This window comes from Tachypleus tridentatus, chromosome 13, assembly GCF_004210375.1.
Source record: "Tachypleus tridentatus isolate NWPU-2018 chromosome 13, ASM421037v1, whole genome shotgun sequence".
Lineage (NCBI taxonomy): Eukaryota > Metazoa > Arthropoda > Merostomata > Xiphosura > Limulidae > Tachypleus > Tachypleus tridentatus.
In genome coordinates, this window is record NC_134837.1 from 54169029 (window position 1) to 54194858 (window position 25830).

Here is a 25830-nt window from a genome sequence, read left to right on the forward strand (position 1 = left end):
ACGGACGAGGATATCGTGGAAAACGTGTCAAGGTTTTAGGAATACACTGAGCAGCTGCATGTGTAATACAGTCAGTTACTGCTGCTACACAGTCGTCTATTGATGGCTGATTTATGATGGCAGGATCAAGTTCTGCGAGAGCAGTGAAAGTGGACCAGTCTGCCTGATCCAGCTTCCACCGGGGCACGCGGGCAGGGTGGCATCGACCACGGCCAGTCTCTCTCAAAAGGATCGGAAAATGATCACTGCCTAATGGATTACTGTCAACCCTCCATGAAAAATGGGAGAATAATGAAGGGGAGCAAACTGTGAGATCAATAGCGGTAAAGAACTGACTAGGTGCATGAAAGAAAGTGGAAGAACCAGTATTGAAAAGAGAAAGATTGTGATCAGAGAGCATCCGTTCTACAGATCGGCCCCTCCCATCAATAATAGCACTTCCCCAGAGGGGATGCTGTCCATTAAAATCCCCTAGGATTAGAAATGGAGCTGGCAATTGTTCAACGAGAGCATCAAGATCTGATTGATCATATGTCTCTCCAGGGGACAGGTACATAGAACAAACAGTGATGGTATGACCCAAGGAAACACGGATGGCTAGAGCCTCCAAGGGTGTGTTGAGTGGCAAAGACAGGGTGGGCACGTGTTGATCAACCAACAGTGCCACCCCTCCATGTACTCGACCATCACACAACCTGTAATTTCTGTACAGAGAAAACTGCCGAATGGAGACAGTATCAGCAGTTTTGAGAAATGTTTCTTGTAAAGAAAGACAAACAGGATGGTAGGAAGCAATCAGCGTTTTGATATCATCCAGATTAGAACGTAAACCACGACAGTTCCATTGTATCAAGGTGGCCATTTTTAAGAACGGGTAGGTGAAGTGGCTGGAGAACCCTTCGGTTTACGACCACGTCTTTTTTCTTTACTGTCTTTAGTCGGAGCAGGTCTATCAACCTCCATGGATCTTGCTCTGTGTCGGGTGGGCAGGTTTTTGTTATTGGAAGGGGAATCCAGTGACTGAGGACGCGAACGAATAATTGTTTTGTCTCTTGTGGTGGGAGAGAAAGATGTATCAGAAGAAATGCCTGTATTTGAAACTGAAGGATGTTGATCTTGAGGTTTGTTGGAAGGTATGGGAGGAACAGAGATGGGTGTGGAAGTCGATTCATCAACCTTTTTAACCACGGAGGTCAAAAGGCTTTTCATTTGTTTTGAAAACGATTCTCTTGGAGGTGCAGAGAGATCTGTCTGCACTCCCACTGTAGTTGTGGAATGAAGTGCAGCAGCATATGTCCGAGATGGAGTTGTGGACAGCAATTTCCGAGCCTCAGAATAACTAATGTTATGTGTCGTTTTCAAACGCTGCACCTCTTTTTCCTCCAACCATTTTGGGCAAGAATGAAAGTAAGAGGGGTGAGAACCATTGCAGTTTACGCAATGTGGGTTCATGTCACAGTCATAGGCATCGTGGACCTTGCCTCCACAACGAGCACATGTCAGGGAACCACGACAAGATGTCTTTGAGTGGCCGAATCTCTGACATTGGAAACATCGAAGAGGGTTTGGTATGTATGGACGAACCCTGCAAATGAGATAACCTGCCTTGATGGTGGCAGGTGCACGTGGTGAAGTAAATGTTAAAACGAGGGTATTTGTTGGCAGTGTAACTCCATCTTTGCGAGTGGAGATGCGCCTCACTGCTGAAACTCCTTGAGTGGAGAGACCAGCGAGAATCTCTGACTCGGGGACGTTCTTCAAATCCCTTTCAACAATAACTCCTCGTGAAGAATTCAAGGTAGCATGGGGTGTAACCTCAATAGGTGTATCCCCAATTGCCTTTGAATTCAAGAGGAGTTCACTGTGTTGGGATGTGGATGTTTCAACCAATATGTCACCAGATCGAAGTTTCTTTACTGACTTTGGAGAGCCAGCAAGTCCCTCTAGTCCCTTTTGAATAAAAAAAGGGGACATTTGCCCTAAAGGCTTTTCCGAAAGAGAATGTAATATAAGAAAATGAGGTACGTGTGTTACAGATGTTGAAGATTGCTGTTCTGAGTATTCAAGACGTGGTCGCTTACCCATTGACTGTTTTTTTACAATTTTATTTAAATTTTTTTAGAGGATCCATAGGAAAAAGGAAAAATTTCGGTACCCACTGACCCCACCCACCATGGAGCCCTACAAGGGGACGCACTACAAAGTCACGCAAGGACAATGCAGCAACGCCAGGGTTTCGTGAGCACTATACCCAAACACCAGCATCAGGCACAATGTCCACAACACCCGTTGAGAACTTCCAACACTGGTACTTGGTTGACTCTAGCCCAAGTGGACCAGCCGATTGACCCAAGGGGGGCCACCCAAAGGCCGCCCGTCTACAGGAATTCGAGGCCAAAGTGGTGTGTTAGGGTTGGACCCCTCAACCACCAGGATCCTCTCCTCCCCTTCACGGGTCGCCACGCACGGCAAACACGTGGGTGGATGTTTAGATCCCAGAGAAGGTAACCAGACAGAACAGAACCTTCCCTGGGAGGTCCCCTCACCACGTACAGGAATCTACACCGAGGCGTACTGTAAAGAATCCCAGCCCCTATACACAAAACTTGACAACATTCATATTGAGTTTACATATAATAAGTTGAGAAGATTTGTATATTCGTAATCTGAGATTATCATAATTCTATACTAATGAATACAGCATACATCTTCTTGGTTATAAAGATTTGTATATCCACAGCATTATGTTGTCATAATTCGATGCCAATATCTAAAGTTGGCTTTGATGTAGTACTTTACCTACCACTAATAACCTAAAATACTTTAGGTGTTTAGAGAACATCTGACATACAGTCACAATTAATTATCTCTTATTATTCAGCAAATTAAGTGGTTATTTTTTTTTATTCAGTTCTGTTCCTTCCTCCCCAATAAAATCGTGAATTTCATTGAAGAAAAGATGAAGTAAATGTCTGTTCTATTCTTTCAATCGCTGGTTTCGTGTATTCACAGCTCATCAGAGCGAAACAAATAAATAAGGTAGGCCTCATATAGTGGTATAACGTATACAATTTGTTTAGCTTTAGCTATAGCGTATGGTATATATGATGACCAGGGAATAGGTTTTGTTCAACTTTGGGTATACCGATGGGTTAATCAAGATACGCGGCCTATCTGACCAATGAATGAATATTTGTTGTAAAACTCTTATCAGTGCTATACGTATAGTTACCAGTTTGGCTGCCAATTGGTATTTCATTCCTTTAAGCCCCACGTTCAATCCTTTTTCGGACGCACCTTTTTTTTACGGTTAAGTTATTTCTGATTAGATATAATGGCTTTTAGTCAATATATTCTAGCAAATAAGAAAATGACACCAGATAGTAACCAACATTAGTTATAGGATGATCGCAACTCTGTTAATCGGAACAGACCTATATATTATAGAACCAAACAGATTCTTTAATAAAATATATGGTGGTAGTTTTTCTTTCTAAAAACAGTATTAATAACTTCCTTTACAGTAACGACATGGAAACTAGATTACCAGTTTCTTGTCATCAAGTGCATGCCCTCGGTATAGCCGAATCTAGCATAATTAATTACACTCACTGCTTAAGCTAATATCACGCGACGCTACATGCACACATTAATGAGGCGAATTTCATAAAATTTAGTAAATTTGTGCTGAAAAGTTAGTAATGAATAAGGGCTAGTTATTCATCCATTTGTACGATTCTTTTGCTAATTTAAGTTAAAAGCTGCTAACCTAGTTTGCTTGGCCTTTACACCTCTAGAAACCGGGTTTCGATACTCGTGATGGGCAGAACACAGATAACCCTTTGTGTAGGTTTGTGCTTTATAACAAACAACAGTTCATATGCCTTTTTTGCTTAAGCGTGTGCAAAAAATGTTGTTCAAAATTGATCGGTTTTTGTTGAATAACTTTAGACTTGGCTTATATTTAGACCAAATATAACACATAACTGTAGAGTATAAATGACTATCAGTGCATCATTTTTGTGCTTTTCTTATAGCAAAGCCACATCGGGCTATCTGCTGAGCCCACTGAGGGGAATCGAACCCTTGATTTTAGCGTTGTAAATTCGTAGACTTACCGCTGTACTAGCGGGGGGCACATTACATTTGAAAATAAATTCCATAAAAGTTGAGTATATTTCTCTATCAAGTAGAGTCAGTGGAGAAGAACACGAAGAAAAAGTAAGTAAAAATTGGATATTTCTTAATGAATTGTCTTAAAATATGGTGAGTGAAGTTAGGTTCCAATAATCCACTGAACATATGTGCTAGTTTATGTTACAACAGTTTGTGCTACAGAAAGCGAAAAATAGCTAAACTATCACTTCTGTTAATAACACATCGCGCGTCCTGCAGATTGTTTTGGCCGCACGACACACTACTGTGTGTCTTTAATACAACAGTTACGTGTTAGTGCTTATTTTGGTGATGTGTGTGTATGCAGATATAGGTTGAAAAGATTTTGATTACATTAGAATATTATGATTCAATTTCAGTTTATACTGGCACATTATATCAGTTGAAAATGTCTGTATTTTGATTAATTTAGATTACAATAGTTCTGGTGGCAACTTGGTTCGACTATGTATGACATTAGGGCGACAGACAATTGTATTCGTCATTATGATAAGATAAAAGTGAACCTGAAATTTGAGGTTATGATGTTAGTCGATTAAAAACTTGATATACATTTACTAAGTTATATGTAATTTTAGTTGCTATACATCAACCAAAAGGTATTGTCTTCTTATCAGCAAGTCAGAATGAGTGATCATGAATTCCACACATATTCATTAAAACCTGTTCTTAGCACTAGCTCAATACACAACTTGTTTACTATTTACTTTCAATTACCACACACGTCGATATTATGTTTGTTGCTTTATTACTGATAGAAACAATTATCTCTCTTTTTATTCTTCTTTGTAAAGCCCTAGTGTTATGAAACTACTGACCCTGTTTTTATAAAATGGCCCCTACGATCATATACTCTATACATTTCTTTCCAGATAAAACAGAGTTATATACTGTGTGAAATCAGTTGTGCAACTTTACACAAAACATTAGCCAAACTAGAAGTACAAACACCTTGTAACAATCATAGTTTACTGGTCAAAGACATTATCATTATTTGTATTTATTTACAATGTCATGTAGAAATGCCAATTTTCTTTAAACCCAATTATGTGTAGGTATCATCATCTCAACGTTCACCCGCGGCATGTTTGTGAACTCCCACTGCTGGAAACTGGGTTTCGATACCGTGGTGGGCAGAGCACAGATAACCCATTGTGTAGCTTTGTGCTTAATTTAAAATAAAGAAAATCATCTAAACACTTACCATATGGAGCGAGTGTTGAAAACAGGTGTAAAAATAAACAGCAATCTCTCTGGAGAAGCTAATAATTTGTTCTTGAGGTGCTACAGATAATGAACAATTACTCCTTCGAGTTTCACATCAAGTAATACAGCGACTCAATACTGGTATACTTACTTTCCCAATGAAACATCAAGACCGTATATCCCAAATAGTAATGCTCCCGCAACTAGTTGCTATGGTAACGAGTGGTCAAACACGTGCAATCTCACAGCTGCAAGTTGTATAATGGTAAAGTATTTATCAACAATGAGCAAACGTCTTTTGCTCGAACCGCGCGTCACTTTCACACGCGAGTTATTATCTCATGCAACTGTGCAATTTCCGTCAAGCAACAAAACTACTGTTAATCACTGAACACGAAAAATAATCGACAAGCCAACATTGTACATCAACACCTGTATATACAATAAATTTTCGAAGTGTAATATTACTCCAAGTTGTTTGTAGCAAGATAGCTTTTTTGTGTTTACCTTTTTGTTCACGCACCATAAACACTAAAGTAATGGTTATAAGGTAATGCAATTACATTAATAGTATACCTAAAAAAAAAGGCTTTGACCTATCTACGCCGTATACCATTACCTTAATACAGTAAAATAGACAATATGAATAACCATTAGCAAACCACAAGTTATCACTAAACCTTTACTATGAAATACCGACTTTCTATTATACCAATTAGTTCTGAAACTCTGCACCCAACAACGTCACGTAGTCATGAGCAAATTGATTCTAATATAATCGAAATACACCTTCAGAAAGCAGCAGACGGGTCATCTGAGCCCCATCTGTAAACCCGAGGGTTAAAAAATGTATGTGCATTAAATATAGTTTTCCTTCTTTTTCCCCCCTATTTACAATATTCTATATATATTGATGTTATTAAAATAAATTTCCTTTTAATAATCAAGCTGAATCATTATTAGCAATAGGACCCTGGTTGCTAACTGCTAAACTATTCAATGTAACGAAAACTTTAACGATGTTAAGTTTATTTCTTTTCAAACAAATGGATAAAGTATGACCAAAATGCCTAATATCATGAATGATTCATTGTTTTATTCCAATAAGAAATGAGAAGACAAGCACATTAAAACACCTTTTACTGAAACATAAAAACTTGAATTTAAAGAAACAAGCAACAAATATAGAAATCCAGATTCAAGTTCGTCAGTAATTTTGAATATTGTATTTGCTTACTTTTTAATTTAAAACTATACGTGGATATTATGCACCATCAACAAACTTAAAACCTTTGTCAACCGAAAGTTCAGGCAAAAAGGTCAATCATAATTTCAGACCTACAATATTGACTCTGATAACATAAAACAACAAAAACAATAAAAGAAAAGGTGATATCTTTATACGTACGAATTATCCGAGCATAAAAATTACTGTCCAAACTGTCACAATTCAAACTAAGCATATTTCATATATATAGTTTGTGTGCTATTAGTATGTGCTTTAATATGACAGATATAAACAATAAAAATATATATTTAGAAAAACATAGAGGTTATGACCCTATACCGCTGACAGAACCTTCCCAACAAATTAAAGAAAAACATTTATAAATGAAATAAGATTAACTCTATTAAAACATTTCAAAATTAGTTCGTTAGTATACCATGTTAGTATACCATATTTTCTTAGAATTTCGGAAAACTACTAAACTAAAGCATTACAATTAAAGATTACCAAGTAACGTTCATTCCACGAAACAAAATTGTCAACAAACACTCAAAGATCAGAAGAAAACTGAAGATAAAAACAAAATTTATCAAATCAGTTGTAACTGAGGTAAAATGGACATAAGACAAGCAAGAAGGAAATTAAAAACGAAACTGAAAAGAACATCAGTATGACATAAAACACGATAACACTATGTTCTCTTCTGAACATTTCTGGAACTGTGATGGTAATTATAACTGGAAAAAAATGTAGATACCTTAATAAATACAGGCGACAGACCAATCAACATATCTTTCTGAAATACTTATTTAACTTAAGTATCTCCTCACTTATGATTTACTTTCCACCGTCTGTTTTTTGAAAATAAACGCATCCATTAACAGTTTATGGCTGAATATATTTTAAGCTTATTGCTAACACTGTAGATATTAGCCCTAATGCTGGTAACTACATATTACCGAAACCAGTCTGCCAAACTCCCAACTTATTACTTACCAAGCATGACGAATGTACCTGAATTTACTGAAACCTTCTGCTAAATTTTATTTCGTACGAAACTGCAGTTAAATATTATCAAAGTTGCAGTTTTTTGGTGAAACTGTGAGTCGCCCTGTTCCTTCTGTAGTTGACATCATGTAATTCTGAAGAAAACATTTTGAGACCAGTCGAACCAGGACAGAAGACATGCACCTAGCGTATAGAATGCTCAATACAGAAGGTTCCTTATGTTTTCTTATCGTCTGTATGGTTAATAAAGACAATGATTTGTTTTGGAAGGTACGTCTATTTGCGAGTTTAATTTTCCAGAAAGCCAATCACTTTGTACATGCGGTGTTCTATTAGGTATAAAATAAAAATAAAACAAAATATAATATTAGGCATAGAAAAGCTTCTCTGAGAAAGTCAGTCGGCTTACTATTCTCTCCCTCATGAGCCGACACTGGTGACGGTAGACGTACATTCTTGCACACGAAACACATGTTTAGACGCAGCGTAGCGGCTGATAGAACGTCTGCCCCCTCCCCGTAAAAATTTGAAACTCATTGCACCGTCATCTCTTAATTAATATAAGACCGAATTATAGTTTTAGATTGAAGACATCAAACTTTCTCAGTTGACATATTTGACCACGTCCAAAATCTCATAGATTAATTTACTCTAATCTTGCTTAAGATAATTTCAGTTTGAAGGTAGATTGGTAGAGATCCTAATGAGTAATAAAATAAAAAAGGGTATATGTACGCCAGACGCTTGGGCCAGAAAAACTTAGCTAATAAAAAGACAAAAAATATCATAGATTAATTTACTGCAATCCTGCCAAAAAGAACTTCATGTGTCGTGCCTGTTGAGGATTCCTTCTTGTTACGTATTGCACCATTAACATAAAAAACAAAACAACGATAAGTCAAAGGAAGTGGACGTGTAAAACAACGATAAATGGAGACCCAGCTTTCTTGAGGATTCTTTGTTGTATTAATAACGAATAAATAAAGAGAAATAAACTGATGTCTGTAATTCTAAATTTATTCCTCTGCAGATTGAATATGACACTGAAGTAACAGGAGTGATATCGTGGATGAATTAACATCATGTTTGTTTTGTTGAACTTCTCGCACATCTACTCGAGGAATATCTACGTCAGTTGTCTTTAATTTTTGAAACAATGAAATGGAGAGAAGATAGCTATTCAAAATTATTCATCGACAATGTTCGAAGTACTCTAATCTCACAGTGGGATTTAAACATCACTCTTATAACGCATCCACGGTTCCAGAATGCGAAGATAACTTTTTCTGTGTGTGAAAACAGAGCGCGAATTGCGCGTATTTCAGGTCCACAGTCCAGCATTCTAATCACCGGGGAGGACTCGACCCATATCCAAGAAACACGAACAACATGGCGAGTGAGTGAAGAAATAATATTTGAGGTAAGCTAAACAGCATGGTTAATGGGTGGGTGAAAGAAGTCCTGGCAAGATTTCCAGAAGGTGTAATTAGGACTGTATATACTTGAGCTGAATATCATATCGGAATTTTGGTTGGTTGGGAAAATAACAGCAACAACTACTTGTCTAACGTACTGTTTTTATTCACCTAATATCTATGTTGTCACTCGTTTAGTTTAGCTTTTCTACATAGTGTACTTGGAAATGTAAGCGCTTAAATCTCTAGAACAATGGTTTGTGCACTTCAGTGCACCGCAACTCCAGCAAGAATACTACCACATGGGACTTACGGTGTTTACACAAAGCACACTGATTCGATCGAGGTTAAACTAACTACAGGTATTAATAAAAGTATGATGAAAATGGAAAAAAAATGCAAAAAAGAAGAATAAATAATAATGAAATGTGCCTACGTCCAGTATTAAATGCAAGCAATTTGAAGGCCTTACATCGGCAGTCACCTTGGCAATCATCTGAAGAAAGTGGAGGGGAACAGACCAATCAGTGTCCCGTAATAATATATATACTTTAAATGTACCAATGAAAACAAAATACAGTGGTACCGTTTACTGTAAGGCAGCCAGGCTTACGTCTTAAGCATTTTTTTTCACTCTGATTTAAAACCTTACAACTTGTAATTACTCGCTCTTCTATAAATTTAAACAGCTGTGCGAAACTTCACTTCACGCGAAGACAAACGTAGCTACCAAACAATGTACGGTAATTCATAAAATACAGTTTTATATTAATGATAAAATTTCCAAATCGTAATCAAAATTAAATAAAAAGTCAAAATCAATACAGAGCAGTAATACTTGCGAGATATACGTCATTTGAAGAAAAAACAAACATGAACAAGACAAATTATATCATTGAATAAATAACAGTCCTAAATATCTATAAGTTAGTCATCAACTTGGTCAACAAAAATAAATAAAAACATTTTAATCAATTTCACAGAAAGTTTAAGGTGTTTAAATTATTATTTTTCCCTAAGGGAATAATATTAACAAAAATTGCGAGTATGTGTATTTATATACATAAACTTGTTTTGGAGGCGTCGATCAACAGCACCAGATATTCCGACGCACAGAAACAAAGTTCTTTGTTTACTCTCACTTGGATGCATCTGTTAAATCTGAGCTCTTCCGGATAACACACCTTCTATCTAATTATCTATTTGTATGTGTAATTTGTTTGTGTTAATATGTACGTGTATGTACTGAATTTTAGCTTTAAATCAAATAAATTATCTTCTCAGAAACGTTAAAAAGATCATTTGTTCTTCACTCTTATATAAGTGCACGTTATAGTATTATTTTTATCTGCAATAATTTTATAGTAACGGTTTATTTAATTATAGTAACTGCTATGTAAAATGTCTTACTACAACCACTCCGTCGAACTATACGAAACATTTGGCGCAACATATATATACACACACACATACCACACTGCAGGGTCCAAACTATATGAAAATGAGCCATTAGGTGTAAAAAAACAATAGCCATTTCTAACTGTCGGAAGTCACAAAGAAAACTTGTCAGTATTTTGAAGCTAAACCTTACGTTTTTAAAGTCAATGTTGATACAAAAATCTCTGTTTTCAGAACTTTAGAATAATTCCTTTTTATTCTAAATATCGTCGTCCTCTTACATTCCATGTAATATACATGGCAGGTTGCTTAACCCGTATTTCTCATATTTGTCTCCTAATTATTTCTTCACAACAGAGCAGAGCCGTTTCTCATGTGCTATTCAAAACAACAAAACTCAAGAAAGAAAACTGCCCTTCATTTAAGGCTTTCTAACATGGAAGAAAATCTTGTAATACTAATATAAATTTTGAATAAAAATGTTGGCGTTTTTGTAGGAAAATACGTTTCATGATTTTACCACCATAATACTGCTATACTGGCGTGTTCTCTGATGGAGAAATATCAAGTCCGATTACTTATTACTCAGCGTAAATATTTTGTACAAACAACTGAAAATTTTATATAGTATGAAGTTTCGTGATTTTGAAAGTAGAAAAACGCACTGCAAAATATAAGTACAAAGTCTGAATCGTATAAAATTTATAATTTACCACTGTTTTGATGACTATAAGGAATAGCAACAGATATTCGTTTTATGTTACAGCTATCGAGGTGGTTATAGATTAACTTTACAGGAAAATACATAAAAGCAAACAAAAAATAATAAACTTTTTCATTTTGCTTGAACCCCGTTAGATTTTTAAAACGATCTTGAAACACAAAACATTAAATGTTGTGTGAAGTCACCTGAATGAACTATTTATTCTTCTGTCTGTCTGTTCACTTTCGTCATTCCTTAAACCAGTTTTTATTTACTTCTGAACAGTGAAGGTGTATTTATAGCAGAAAAGGAGCATTTGATTTTGAAGGAACTATATGTTACAAACCTTTCACAAACATAGTATGAAGAGTAAATGAAAATTTGTTGTTCGGTCGACTGGACATGAACTTGACAGTTAAGATGTACCTTTGTAAGGCTGTACACATGAAACAAAAGTTACGTATGTTAATATGTATGGTAATAATAAAGCATGCCACTAGTTGTGACATCATGACGATAACAGAAAAACACGATTTTGTAAGAAGAGCAATCTTGTGTAAACTGTGTACAAGTAACATCTGTCACAAAGTGTGCGACTAAGTAAAAACCATTACTGTTACTTGAATCTGAGTGAAAAGTACGTCCGTAAAAGTGAAATACTTGTGATGTTTAAAAGAAATTATGTTTCAATACATAACTTTTTTAAATCAGAAACCTTAACTTTATTTCTTAACTGACAAAATATCGTTTCTCGAAATGATTCCACATTTTGAGCTTTCTAGTTACACTTTCTAATGGATACGAGATCATGTTATAACATATATCGTTACAGGTGAAAGTAATTTACAATACAGTCTTAAAATGGCTCAATAATTATTCCATGATTGTCACAACAACCATGCCGAAGCTTTCAGGGCCTTCAATTATTAATCAACACTACCACCAAATAGAGAATAGATTTAACAGAACGAAGATGAAATAAAAACGTGTCTTTTTTCAATGAAGCAACATTACTCATAACAATACTTCAGGAAGTTCTGATAATATTTTAAGGTAAATATACAACATTTAGAAGCCAAGGGAGTTGTCAACAACACATGCACACACAGAAACAAGTTACACAATATACTTCCATTTCACCTTTAAATGAGGAAGTCCACATTTTTAAAGTGTTCGGGTGATGGAATTTCTTAAATTGTGATTAATCTACTGTTCTTCACATATTTCTCGTGTCACGAACATTATAAGTTGTCATGTCTAGCTTTGATATTTTGGACAGATTTATCTGCAGTTTTTTAAACATTTGTGACAAACTATTAAACTGATAAAGATCCCTTTTTTCGAAAGTACTCATTGGCACCTGTTTGTTTGTTTGTTTTTAATTTCGCGCAAAGCTGCACGAGGGCTATTTGCGCTAGTCGTCCCTAATTTAGCAGTGTAAGACTAGAGGGAAGGAAGCTAGTCATCACCACCCACCGTCAACTCTTGGGCTACTATTTTACCAATGAATAGTGGGATTTACCGAAACATATAACGTCCCAACGGCTGAAAGGACGGGCATGTTTGGTGTGACAGGGATTCAAACTCGCAACGTCAGATTACGAGTCGAGTGCCTTAACCACATGGCTATGCCGAGCCACAATTAAGTTTGACTTAGGCAAGTGTGAAAATACTTAAGAAAACACATCTCGGACACGATCGTCGTTTGAAATAAGGTCTTGTTTTATAATCATTAACCTTTATTTATTTTGTAATCGCTGTCTAAATTAGTGCATTATTATGTTAAAAAATACTCATTTTTTGCACAATTTAACTTGATATTCCTTTTTCTCAAGTCAGAAACAAACTTAGATTTCATAATACAAAGTATTTTTGAGATGTCCAAAAGAAAATTTAAAATTAATCAAATCATGAAATATACATCTGATACGATTCAAAAATGTTTTTAGTGCATTTTTAGGCTTATAAAGAAACTTGATAAAAGATGGTCCCCCGAATACTAAAGCTTTAATAACATCATATTCTTTCAGTTTATTTTAACATCACTTCAAACCGAGATCTAAAAGACACCCAACACATATGCTCGCTTCATTCAATTTATATTCTAAGCTCCTGATATGATTAAGATAATACAATAGAAATTTATACATCTACACTTATCGATCAATCAGAACCGTTTTCCACCACTAACACACAACATGTTTCGCTAGTATTATAATTAAATCAATATTCTCCTCGTGCAATCTTTGACTGGACTAGTTCCAGTGGTAATTAGATTACTTTGATGAGTTTGTACACTGTTTATTGTTAAGTCAACGGTATTCTGCCGATGAGCAGTTAGACTTTAAAACAATAAACTCTGAAAATGTTGTTAAGAATAAAGAAGTAATACTCTTTACAGAAATGTAATTCATTGAAGAATTTGTTAATTAGAGAAAATGAAATAAAAACTGAGAAGTTAAAATCATGAAAGTCGTGATTTAATTTTAATAATTTCTATTTCTGCGATAACTGAAAATAACGATAAACTGACAGTAAAAACCACGAAACAATCAACGGTAAAGGTACACCTAAATGTAAATCAATCCAAAGTAGTACTTACGAAATTTCTCCAAACGGCAAGAAGGCTTCTCTGAGTTGTGTTGTTTCTATCTCCGGGCTTAAGTCGCCCACAAATATATGGTGATGTTCTAAAAATACAAATATTACAGTTTGTTACTCACTTTAAAGTTTACATAAACTTTTCTTCACACCATGGTTTTGTTGTTGTTGTTTTAAATACAGGGTAACATCATATTGAGGTTATACCTATTCTGTTTCGATATATATAATAAATATAATGGTCATGGTAAAAAAAAAAAACCCTCTCAAAAACAGTATTATCTTGGACATTATCCCTCCCTCCTATATCTGTAAAATAGCAATTTACAATGTAGACCTTCACCAAGAAAATAAAAAAGGCCAAATGAATTGACAGAAACAGACGGTTAATCTGTTCATGTACCGTCCAACATTGATCCATACACTATCTTGTAGTAATATCCTCCTCTCAACTCTTGAACGGCGGCAATCATCAACTGATACTGTTACCTACAACATTCTCGCTGTTCAAAGGTTAAAGAATCAAATACATGCACTAACAATATTTCATAAAAGTTCTTTAAATAATTTTAGCATTTTCAGGTGAAACACAAATGACTGATATTTGTATTCTATTTCAATAATACACATTTCCAAGTTCTTGAGCAGGTACTGGACTAACTAATATAAAAAAGACGTTAAAACTGTATTACGCTATAAAATTTCAACAATAACGTGACTAAGAAACAAGACGTTTGAATACTACGTAGAGAAATTTTTGATGGTTGGTTGGTTTAGTGTTTTATGGCGCAGAGCAGCTAGGCTATCTGCGCCAAATATCCGGTAAAAAGTTAAAATTAAAGTAAAAGTATTCATAAAAGGAAATTATTAACGTAAAACAAGTAAAAGTATAATTTTTGAATTAAAACATAAATAGTATTAAATCCAATTCTTATATCTGGTTTATAGAGGTAAAAGAAAAAATACAGTAATACAAGTGGTAAAGGACTTTCTGTTGCATAACTGTAATTATCATAACTTGCCAGGATGATTAACAGGTAAGTTCAAAAATTGGCGTTAGTCACCATAAGTTGGCCTTTGTAGTCATTATTTCGTGCTATTTGACGTTACGGCCATTTTCCAATTTCATCTCGAACTAGATGTGCTTTAATTCTTAAAAGGGAATCACATTAAGAAAGGTCTAATCTATAAATTACAATTTTCAATAGCATTAAAAAGATTAATGGCCTTTAAAAAACTAAAACCATCTGTAAGGTGGACAGTGTCACCATCGCCAATAACACTGTCTAATGTTATGAATAAACATTGGGACAAAACATGTTTAAAATAGTGCCGTCTTTGAGAGTCGTAACGACGGCAAGACAGTAGAGTGTGGATTATTGTGACCCGAGTGTCACACAGACAACACATTGGTGCATCAGTCCCAGGTCAAAGAAAACGACGAGTTAAAAACTGTGACCAAAGCGTAGTCTAGTTAGAACAACTTCCTCTTTCCGACCCTTACGGAAACAAGATGGCCATAGCCCAATAGAGGATTTTATTTGGAAAACTTGTTTTCAAGTTGCTCATTCAAAGTCGACTGTCAACTGGCACGGACGTGAGGCTTGAATACAGGACCATAGTCCATGTATGGAACAGGCACAGCAGTGATAGTGCCAGAGCAGACAGATTTAGCTGCGGTGTCGACAAGCCCGTTCCCGCAAATACCAACGTGGCCTGGTATAAAGAAAAACTGGATAGAAGGAGATGTTAAAGAGAAATGGACTAGTCGGTTTTGAATATCGGCGAGAACAGGGTGAGAACTAACGTGAAGCGATTCCAGATCCAGTCGAGAACTAAGATAGTCAGTATGAATAGTGGAATTTAAGTACTGGTTAGCTTCTATGTGATCCAGTGCAAGAAAAATAACACAGTTTAGCAGTGAACACAGAAACCATAGAGGTTCAGTGGTTGCGCAAAGAACCACAACAAAAATGGCAGAGCCCACACAGTCACCTGATTTCGAACCATCTGTATAAACAGGAAAGGAAGAATGGTTCAAAAGATGTTCAGCAAATAACAGACAGTATTTCCAATCAGGAGTGTCTGCTTTTCTCAGATGACTTAGAGATAGGTCACATTTGGGGACTGTAAAAAGCCATGGTGGGATGGGCTGACCAGTGGATACAGTAATGTTATCCAAGAACAGACTCAATTCATCAAACTGCACCTGGATACGAAGGCCAAAAGGAGCAATGGTAGATCGTCTGTTCTCAAAAAGTAAGGGCAATGGAGGAAGGAAAACACAACCCTAGGTGAGATGTTGTGGTAAAGATCAAAGTTTCGCAGCATACAGTAAAGACAATTCCAAACAGCGGAAGTGTAGAGGAGGTTCATGAGACTCTGTATATAAGCTCTGGACTCGAGAAGTGTAGAAAGCCCCGGTGTAGAGCCATAAACCAGTGATTCATAGTCGAGCTTTGATTGAATAAGAGTACGATATATCTTTAGCATACAATATCGATGCGCTCCCCAAGTGTTGGAAGAAAGGATACGGAGGATGTTCAGTGCTCTTATACATTTGCTTCTTAGCTGCTTGATGCGTGGTAAAAGGTCAGCTTACGGTCAAAGATAAGCCCCAAAAACTTTGTCTCAGGAACCACAGGTAGCAGAACTTCACCAATATGGAGTTCAGGATCAGAGTGAATACCCCGTTGGCGGAAAAAGTGCATGCAAACGGTTTTAGAGAAAGAGAAGTTAAAACCGTTTGCTGTGGTCCACTTCAGTACACGAATGAGGGCAGTCTGTAGCTGCCACTCAATCAATATACCTCATGTTTGACGACTGACAAGCGATGTGGAACTCGTCGACATAGAGCCCGTTTGCAACAGTAAGAGGGAGTTTTTCAGTGATGGCATTAATCTTTATACTAAAAAGTGTGACACTCAAAACACAGTCCTGATGGACTCCAAGTTCTTGTGGAAAAGAAATGAAAGTGTCAAACCGACACGAGCTTGGAATCGCCTGTCCATTAATTTTTTAATAAAAATGGGCAAACGACCACGTAACCCATATAAATGGAGGTCTCGCAAAATGCCATACCTCCATGTAGTATCATAAGCATTCTTAATGTTAAAGAATATTGATACAATATGTTGTGGTTTGAGAAATGCTTCTCTGATTGACGTTTCAAGTCGAATCAGGTGGTCTATGGTGGAGCGCTGTCGTCGGAACCCACACTGGGTGGGCGAGAGGAGGTTGTTTGATTCGAGGAACAAAACAAGACGAGCATTAACCATCCTCTCTAAAGTCTTACAGAGACAGTTCGTCAAAGAAACTGGACGGTAGTTTGAAGGAATATTAGGATCCTTCCCAGACTTAGAGAAAGGTAGGACAATAGCCCGGTGCCACGTATCAGGTTAGTTACGTTTGTTTTGAATTTCGCAAACAGCTACACGAGGGCTATCAACGCTAGCCGTCCCTAATTTAACAGAGTATGACCAGAGGGAAGGCAGCTAGTCATCACCACCCACCGCCAAATCTTAGGGTACTCTTTTAACAACGAATAGTGGGATTGATCGTTACATATAACGCCTCCACGGCTGAAAGGGCGAGCATATTTGGTGCGACAGGGATTCAAACCCGCGACTCTAAGGCCGCTACTGAAGTGGTCTGTGACTTCTATTAAAAGGGACACGGAGAAAATATTCAATTTAATCCTAATCAGTATATTCAACATGGTACTAAAAGAGTCATGCATGTATCAATACCGACATGGTACAATATAATCATGCATGTATCAATACCGACATGGACAAAAAAATCACAAAAACAAACTACAACAAATTCATATTCAAACACCTTCCTCTCTTCATGCATTTTTCTTCTTCTTCCATGCTTCGAAATATTTTAATCAGTCGACGAAAAAGAAATAATTTTGTTCTTAATACGTTTTTATTACATAAGTTGTTTGGCAGAAACGATATAGATGTTGATACGAAAACGAAATTTTAATAATTGCAAATAATCGAAAATAAGCATTTATATATAAACACACACAATGCGGGGGTATTTTATTTTCTATGATTAACCCCGTTCAGTAGATACATAGTGTAGTAGCCAGTCATTTTGCTATTATATATAAAGATCAATAACCAAGATTCCTTGCAAATCAAACCGTTATCAATGAATTGTTGCCAGGATTCGTTCCTAGTCGTGTATCATTAATGACTGGTTACCGAGATTCATTCCTAATCATATACTATTAATGACTGGGTACCGAGATTCATTCCTGATCATACACTATTAATGGCTGTTAACCATGACGCATTTCTAATAATATATTATTAATGTTTATGAACACTTGTTTCTAATTAGACTATTATCAGCAATTGATTACCGAGACTCTCTTCTAGCTACACAGTATAAACATCTGGCATGAATAAAAACGAATTTTGTTAACAACATCAACAATTGGTTCTGAGCCTTGAATCTTTTTAGAAAGTAAATAAACCTTCGGGAAATGACAAAAAAATCCCTGAATTGAATCGTTATCTTGCACAACTACTTGTTAATATAGCCTTCATTCCATTAATAATAAATTGAACAATTATTTAATTTTTTAATTTATCCTTTTTCCATATTTTATTCCTCAAAATATATTCTAATCTCGTAGAATGTAAAATTGTTTGAAAATCAATAGTAACTATAATTATAAAATTAAATATGATATTCCAACCTGAACAACAGCGTCTGAACTTTATAAACAGATATATCAAAGATCCTAAGGTTCTACAATTCAAGCCTAATGCAAATTTCCTGAATAAATAGAGGATAAACTAGTCAGCAGCACCCACCATTTTACATGGCTCACTATAACTTCTGTACGTGCAATCCATCTGCTGTAAGCAAGAAATCATGGATTTTTCTGATCCCAAACCCTAGACACATCTTATACTAACAATATTTCTATCACTAATAATACCATTATTATTAACAAACCTTTACCGTCGTCAGTCTTATACTAAAATATCTGGTACACGTGAAACTGATTGATAACACTGCACAACAATATTTTTAAAATGTTTTGCTTCCTGAAAAGTTTTTGCTGATTGTGACAGATACCTGGTGGGTATGCACAAATGTAGTTTTGGTTTTGCTTCATCACGTAGAAATTCCGAGAAATAGACAGTTAACTGTTTACCGGCAATAACGTATTTAATTGCGTTTATGTTTCTAATACGCTATTAAGTTCAACATAATTAAAAGTGTTTTGCTCCTGATTTTCGTTTGTATTCAATGTCCGGTATTCAACAGTAGTCAGCAAGCATTGACGAATACCAGTTGCTCTGATATCGTTTTTCCATTGTAGCAGAACCGAAGATTTCGATGAAAGTGTACGTGATGGGTAAATTTGGATGTGATTTTCGTGATCAGAAGCCAAAAATCTACAAGGAACACCCAACACTGTTCAAGAAGCAAAAACTTTGTTGTGCAGTGTTACACAAATACATGTTTAAAAACACTGAATAAAACAATATTTCAAAGATTCACACAGCTGTTTTGCCGTAATATAACCAAGGAAAAGATATCACAGTTAAAGAATTTGTTTGTAGTAACGATACACTACCAGGAAATACCCAATTTTCATTTGAGAATATTAACAAAACGACTGTACTTGAACTTAGTTCAGACAAGGGTCACGAGAATGACGAATCACCTCTTAGCTTCCAGAATCACGGAATCCATGTACTTCATGAACACTTTCCAAAAAAAAAAAGAAAGCATTTAAGAAGTGAGATTTATCATTCGTGCCTATTGCCTGATAGAATTAAAGGGTACAAAACTACAATTTCTGAGTACACACACGTGTGCAAATAAAAATAAATGAAAGTGGCATTTAATTACTTAACGTAAAAATCAAGCTACTTGCCTCACGTTATATTTTAAACAAAATTTTGAAGTAGAATTTCGTAATAAGATTCTTGATAAGAACTTAGGGGCAAACAGTGGATTGTTGAGAAAGAGGTTTTATTAGTTCTCAGGGCTACAAATTTTGTACCGATTTCAAGGTAGCACGTTATTTGGTACATCAGGTTTATCAGTAACATTGTAGCTTTTTCGATTTAGTGTCGCTTTTAATGGGAGTATGTGTTCGTACATTCTTATTCTGAACACTAAATACGAGCACTCATTATTGGTAACATATGTTTACAGCTATCCAACTAAGTAATATAATTTGTACTATGCAAAGTAGTAGGTGCCAAAAGAGGTATTTTTAGTATACGTTTATAATTATCTTACTGGTATCTGAATTCCACCTAATAAAGTTAATGAGTCAATAAAAGTGAATTTTTGGTTTCAATAAAAGCTTATATTAATTGTACAAAGAGGGATTTTGTTTGTGGATTAATGAGCAATAACACATAATATATAAAAATCCATCGAAGAATTGATGGGCGGACTGTTTACGATAAAGGAAGCAGAAATCTACTCTGATATTATCATATAAACTTTCAAAAGTTTGCTTGATGGGTGGCTTAGAAGCTACACATGATGGTAAAGTTGTAGTAGTCTTCGAAGAAGTGTTGCGCCATCTTACAAATTCGTTTTAACACATTAATTCGTAGTGGTCACTAAATTAGTTAGAAGTTTTTAAGATATTTAGATACTAGTAAGAGTACTTGTCCCCAGAACGAAAGTTATGCAAGTTCATGATTTAATGAAAGGTTATCTTAGGACGTGAAAAGTTGATCCTCTTATATGTAATTGTAAAAAACGTCCACAAATACTGTAAAATACAAAATGTGAAACTAACTTTGCAGGAATCTCCGCATGAACTCGATAAACCTTCATGCCACATTTGGTGAAAATCCATCAACAAGAGGCGAAGCAGTGATAAATAATGCAAAATCGCCCATAAAAATGCAAAACTGAAAACTTTTATGCATCTTTCTATGGACCAAATGAACTTTCATACCAAATCTGATGAAAATGTATTTACAGGGCGTGAAGAAATGGTAGGAAAACGTAAAAACTCCCATGAAATAAATAATATCGAAATTCGTAGGTACCCCCCGCATGAACCTAATAAATCACTATACCAATTCTGGTGACGATCCATTCGCATCCCGCGAAGTAGTTACATGGACATACAACAGGCGGTACTATCATATTTATATAGATGAAATTCGAAAGAATATGACTAGTTTGGTTAATATAAAAACTATCAGTATTAATTTACACAAACAGCACAAATGTTGCAAATTTTAATTACATTAACAGCCATTTTAAAAGCATTTCATGAACATAGTTTTAGTTTTTAAAAATTATTCTTCTCTCAACAATTCACGAGGTTAACAAACCTTTGTACAGTTGGAGGGTTATAATAGTATATAAGGATTTACAGTAACCCTACAGTCTACAGACCACCACTGATAATTATTTATATGCCACCAGTCATAACGGATTTAAAAATTATCATATGTAATAGTTAAAACTGAGAACATAAAAGTATTATTAGGTATGTAGTTAATCATGATACATCTAACCTATATAAAAGTATGTGTCATGTGACGCTTGATTTCTCGAAATATGAAGAGTCATAAAAGCCAAAATGCATTTATCAAGATAGAATAGTTCGATTGGGATTTTAGTGACAGGATACAAGAGTGTGTGTGTTTTTCTTATAGCAAAGTCACAAATGGCTATCTGCTCAGCCCACCGAGGGGAATCGAACCCCTGATTTTAGCGTTGTAAATCCGGAGACATACCGCTGTACTAGGGGGGGGCAATGGTACAAGGGAGCCGTGGAACATTAAGTATAGTAAATGTTAGTATAATAAACCTAATATGAAGACGTAGTTTGTGATCACCGAGCTTGTGCCAAGTGCATAACATTTATCATTAAATTGACGAACCAGTTTAAATTGTTTCTGAATTAAGCTATTTTCTGTTATATATCACCAAAGTTTTAGTAAGAAACGTACCTCTTTAAGTAAGTAATTAAGAAATCAACAAATATTTTTCTAGTTTTAACGTCTATTCATTTAATTTTATACTTTCAGCATTATAGACTAACAACAATATTAGGTTATACTTTTGTTGCTAAGCGATATGGCATAAAAGCCATTGTTGGAACTTTGTGTTTCCAAAAACGTCTTGGTTTTTCTGTACATTAAACTAATTGATTTTTACCAATAATTATTCCATGCCACGATTTCATTTCATAAATGATCTTAATTTTTCTTGACTCATAAAGGAATTTAATGACTATTTCGGCTCACTTTTATGCCTCTTTGTTGGTCAAGTTTGATTTCACGAAATTTGATTTCAGTTAGCCATGTAATATGGTGGTTGGGGTGGTAGTAGTTGTTCTATCATTTTTCATGGTTTATACGCTAGATCAGAATACTAAACACATATTCATCAACAAAAAACAACACACAAAACTATGTGGATTAAACAGCTTCAATTTGTAAGGTAAAGAAAAAATACAATTAACGGTTGTCAAGGCAAAAAAAAAAGATCATTGTCTTGTTTTATATGTATTGTCAATTACACAATATGGTTAGATTGTTGTTTGAGATCCATTGGTCAAAATAACGTATCGTGAAGTACGAAAGGTTAGAAATAATAACTATCAATAATCATAAAAAGAAAATATACAGTTGCAAATAACATGACTGCTAATAATGACTATGAAATCCATAATAATCCCAACATAGTTATCAAGTACTAAAACACGATATAAATAAAGCCTCGACCACTTATCTTTGCCAATTTTTATCCAGCCCTATGACCCCTGGTACTTGCCAGCATAGGATATGATAGATGTAATGTGGACGACATGTTATTACATATTTTTTCTTTAATTTCAGTCGTAACTTCTTAGAATTACTAATAACTTTAACTGTGATTGACCATTTAGAATATCTACAGCTTCCTGTATAGGGCAACCACATGCTTCTCCAGTGGTATTAATGTGTAATGAAAAATTGTGTTGGTTCAATTAAAAGTAACGTTCAGATTATACTTAGTCATATTAACAAGTTTTATTATTCCACGTCCAACAAAACTGTGCAAGTGCTTAAGGCACAGCTTAACTTTGGTTGAAATTTTTACTAACTGAATCGTAACCATGTATATTTAATCGGTAAACCAACTGACAAAGGAACAGTTTAGTTATATATCACAAGTCGTATCAGAACATTTAACGTTAAATCGAAATTCCAGTTACCAGAAAACAACACAAATTCGGTAAGTTGTACACCGAAGCACTAACACTTAACATTCTTACAATAAACTACTATCGACGTTCAACAATTTAAAATGACTAAACAATACGGTCTGCTTATCGTTAGTTTTTCTCCAATATAACGCAGGTTCCTTCACCTGCTAGTTTTTTCGGATCGGGTCGGACATCTGGTTTGGGGGCTGCCACCAACAAGGCCGTGCTCATCCCTGGCACCTGGCTGGGGAGGCAGGGAGCGACAGGGGCTACGAACAGCGGAATCCTGACAGAGTAAGAGAGACCACCACTACTTGTTGACGATGAGATGAGGGAACCGCCGTTCACGGGGATGCTGTCAGTTTCATACTGATACATGAACCGGCTACAAACCACTGGATGCTGATGTGTGCGGAACTAAGCCACCACCGATGTTGGCAACAAATAGCACTCCGCCTCCTTTCTTCACGTCTTTGTACTGCTTTCTTTCCCCACGTGACTTCAACGATTGGCTGTGGCTTGGCGCACGACTAATTCATGTATAAAAGACAGTTGTAAAATGGAAAACCTAAAGCTCTAGCCAACATTCTTTTACCCCTCGATTTTTTCAACATTTCTGCAGATCTTGAGTAAATAACTTTGTACGATGACTTTAATGGCATATAATTAACTTCGTTTTTTAACATACGGAGTATTTTATGCTAATCAATGTCAGGTTTCAGAGAACATATAAATACAAAGGAGATTCTATGCAAGGTTCTAGACCCTTATACAATTAATAACTAATAATTGTACTATATTTCAAGACTTCAAAACACCTACTTAGTACCTCTATGTTTAGCACCTTCACATGGTTAGCCTAAGTCAAATGGTTCAGGTGATGAATCTTCTTTAAATTAACCATCAACTTTTCCTTCACAATTACCGTGCTTAGCTGTCATTCTTATGTAATAGGAGTTATCTGTTCAAGCAGTCACGCTGTGATAAATAGTCTCAGATAAGATAATTTCTATATCAAGTAATTGTGAACTAAAGTCAACTATAAACGACGACGAATAAGAAACTGACACTTCCATGACCATCTCCGTTTTTAAAGCGAAAAATAACTGCTTCCCTATTTGAAAGTGATGTAATGCACCAACACATTACTCACTTACAATAATCTAAACGATAAAATTTACCAACAAAAACAATTTAAATAGTCTAGTTTCTTAGACAGAGCAATTTAAAATGTAAATTATCTCAGGGTAAATGATATAGTAAACTTAATAAATATAGTACCTTTCTTAGTTTCAGCAAATTAAATAGTGAATTATACGGGTTCATAAAGTTCTTTTTTTTTTTCGATATAGCAACTTAAGTAGTAGTATTTCTTCACCAGACTAAAATCATGGGTTCGATTCTCGTAGCTGGACAGGGCAGATAGCCCGATGTAGCTTTGCAGTAACAAAACTTACACACACACATTAAATTCTCTATAACACAAGATACATACAATGAGGGGAAGACACACGAACCTCTTATACATATCAGAGTATGCTAACACTCTCTGTGAAGGTAAGCAGTGAAAAACAGTAGTTGCCATAGTCACAATAATACATAAATTCAGAGAAAACTGATAATGTAAGAGTCACCAAAACGGTGATAAGACAGCCGTTTCTTAAGTTATATCAACTAACTACTTTGACCCCTGACCTTAAAACTTTAGATCCGTAAGATACTTCTATGGCCAATGACCATCAAGTAATTAATAAAGTGATACAGTGAGAAATGACATTAAGAGGTGGAAGTTGAAAGCGGGCAACAGAAAATCATATAGCACTGCTACATTTTCGTACACTCATCCTGACCATCGTGCAGTTTATACCATATTTTAAGTAACATACGTAGCGAGTTCTTGAAGCAAATGGAAGACGTTTGGTGAGGAAGTAACGAATAATGTAATATGTTATGATATAAATAAACTCTGTGAAAGTTAGGATTTTTGCCTTATTTATCACAGCATTTGTTCCACACATTTTTTACAGTTCATAAATGGAACAAAGAACGGGTACCACAACTTATATGAGATAAAAAGTTTGAAGATTTCATATAAAATGCTAATTTTTATCAAACAAGATATATTGCATATTTTCATTTTCTACCGTTAATACACATGATTTATTTTACTAAAAGTGGTTGATGGGTATTTTCTTTGCTGTACTGTTCTTTCCTCGGAGTGTTAAAAATTAAATATTTACGTTTTACTCGGTTTTTGTATCAGAAGTAAGATTATGGTACAATGTATAAGAAGCCATTGTTTCTTTTGTTCCAGGCAATTTACATGAGAAAAACATGTGACCTTAATAAAGTGTATACAAGCAAGAAGACAGACTGTCTCGTGTTAGACTGATCCATCACTTAACGACGACCGTCATGTTCTTAACTGAAGATCACAGGAGCTGCCCCTGTAAATCTATCTTCTCAGCAGCAGTATATGGAAAAGAAAATCTTCACTTGATCTTATCACTACAGGAAGCACACAATCAAGAATGCTGCAGTAGGAATTACTAAATATTTACACATTTCCTACTCCGTTACAAAAAAGTGGCTTCACATTCTTCGTTTTCATTAGTCAAGCGCTTTTGAAACTTCTGTTTTAATGCATACAAACTAACGTTACATGTGCACAATAAAGGCAAAAAAAAAAGGGGAGAGAGAAAAGGCTTATTTTTGAGACCATACAAACACTCCTTTATTATCTATTTTTAGTTTTACGGCGAAGATAAATTTTAACAACCACCCGTAATTTTTCTAATACTTCAGAAATGTGATGCGAGATGCAGATTAAACGTTCCTTGTTTGATTGGAAGGAATTTGGACAGATCGTTCATAAAAGTAACTGGCT

The 25830-nt window shown here is 35.4% G+C and overlaps 1 protein-coding gene across 10 annotated transcripts in view; it reads right to left on the minus strand.

Moving 5' to 3' along the window:
- LOC143241069 (nucleolysin TIAR-like) overlaps positions 1–25830 on the minus strand; it is a 283540-nt gene that overhangs the window by 38557 nt on the left and 219153 nt on the right. For 9 of the 10 annotated variants that reach the window (XM_076484571.1, XM_076484563.1, XM_076484564.1 and 6 more), the window contains one exon: positions 13737–13824. In XM_076484571.1, coding sequence (XP_076340686.1) covers positions 13737–13824 — 88 coding nt within the window. Of the gene's footprint in view, positions 1–13736; positions 13825–23107; positions 23353–25830 lie in introns of those variants that run through there. The other variant, XM_076484566.1, reaches the window with a different exon arrangement.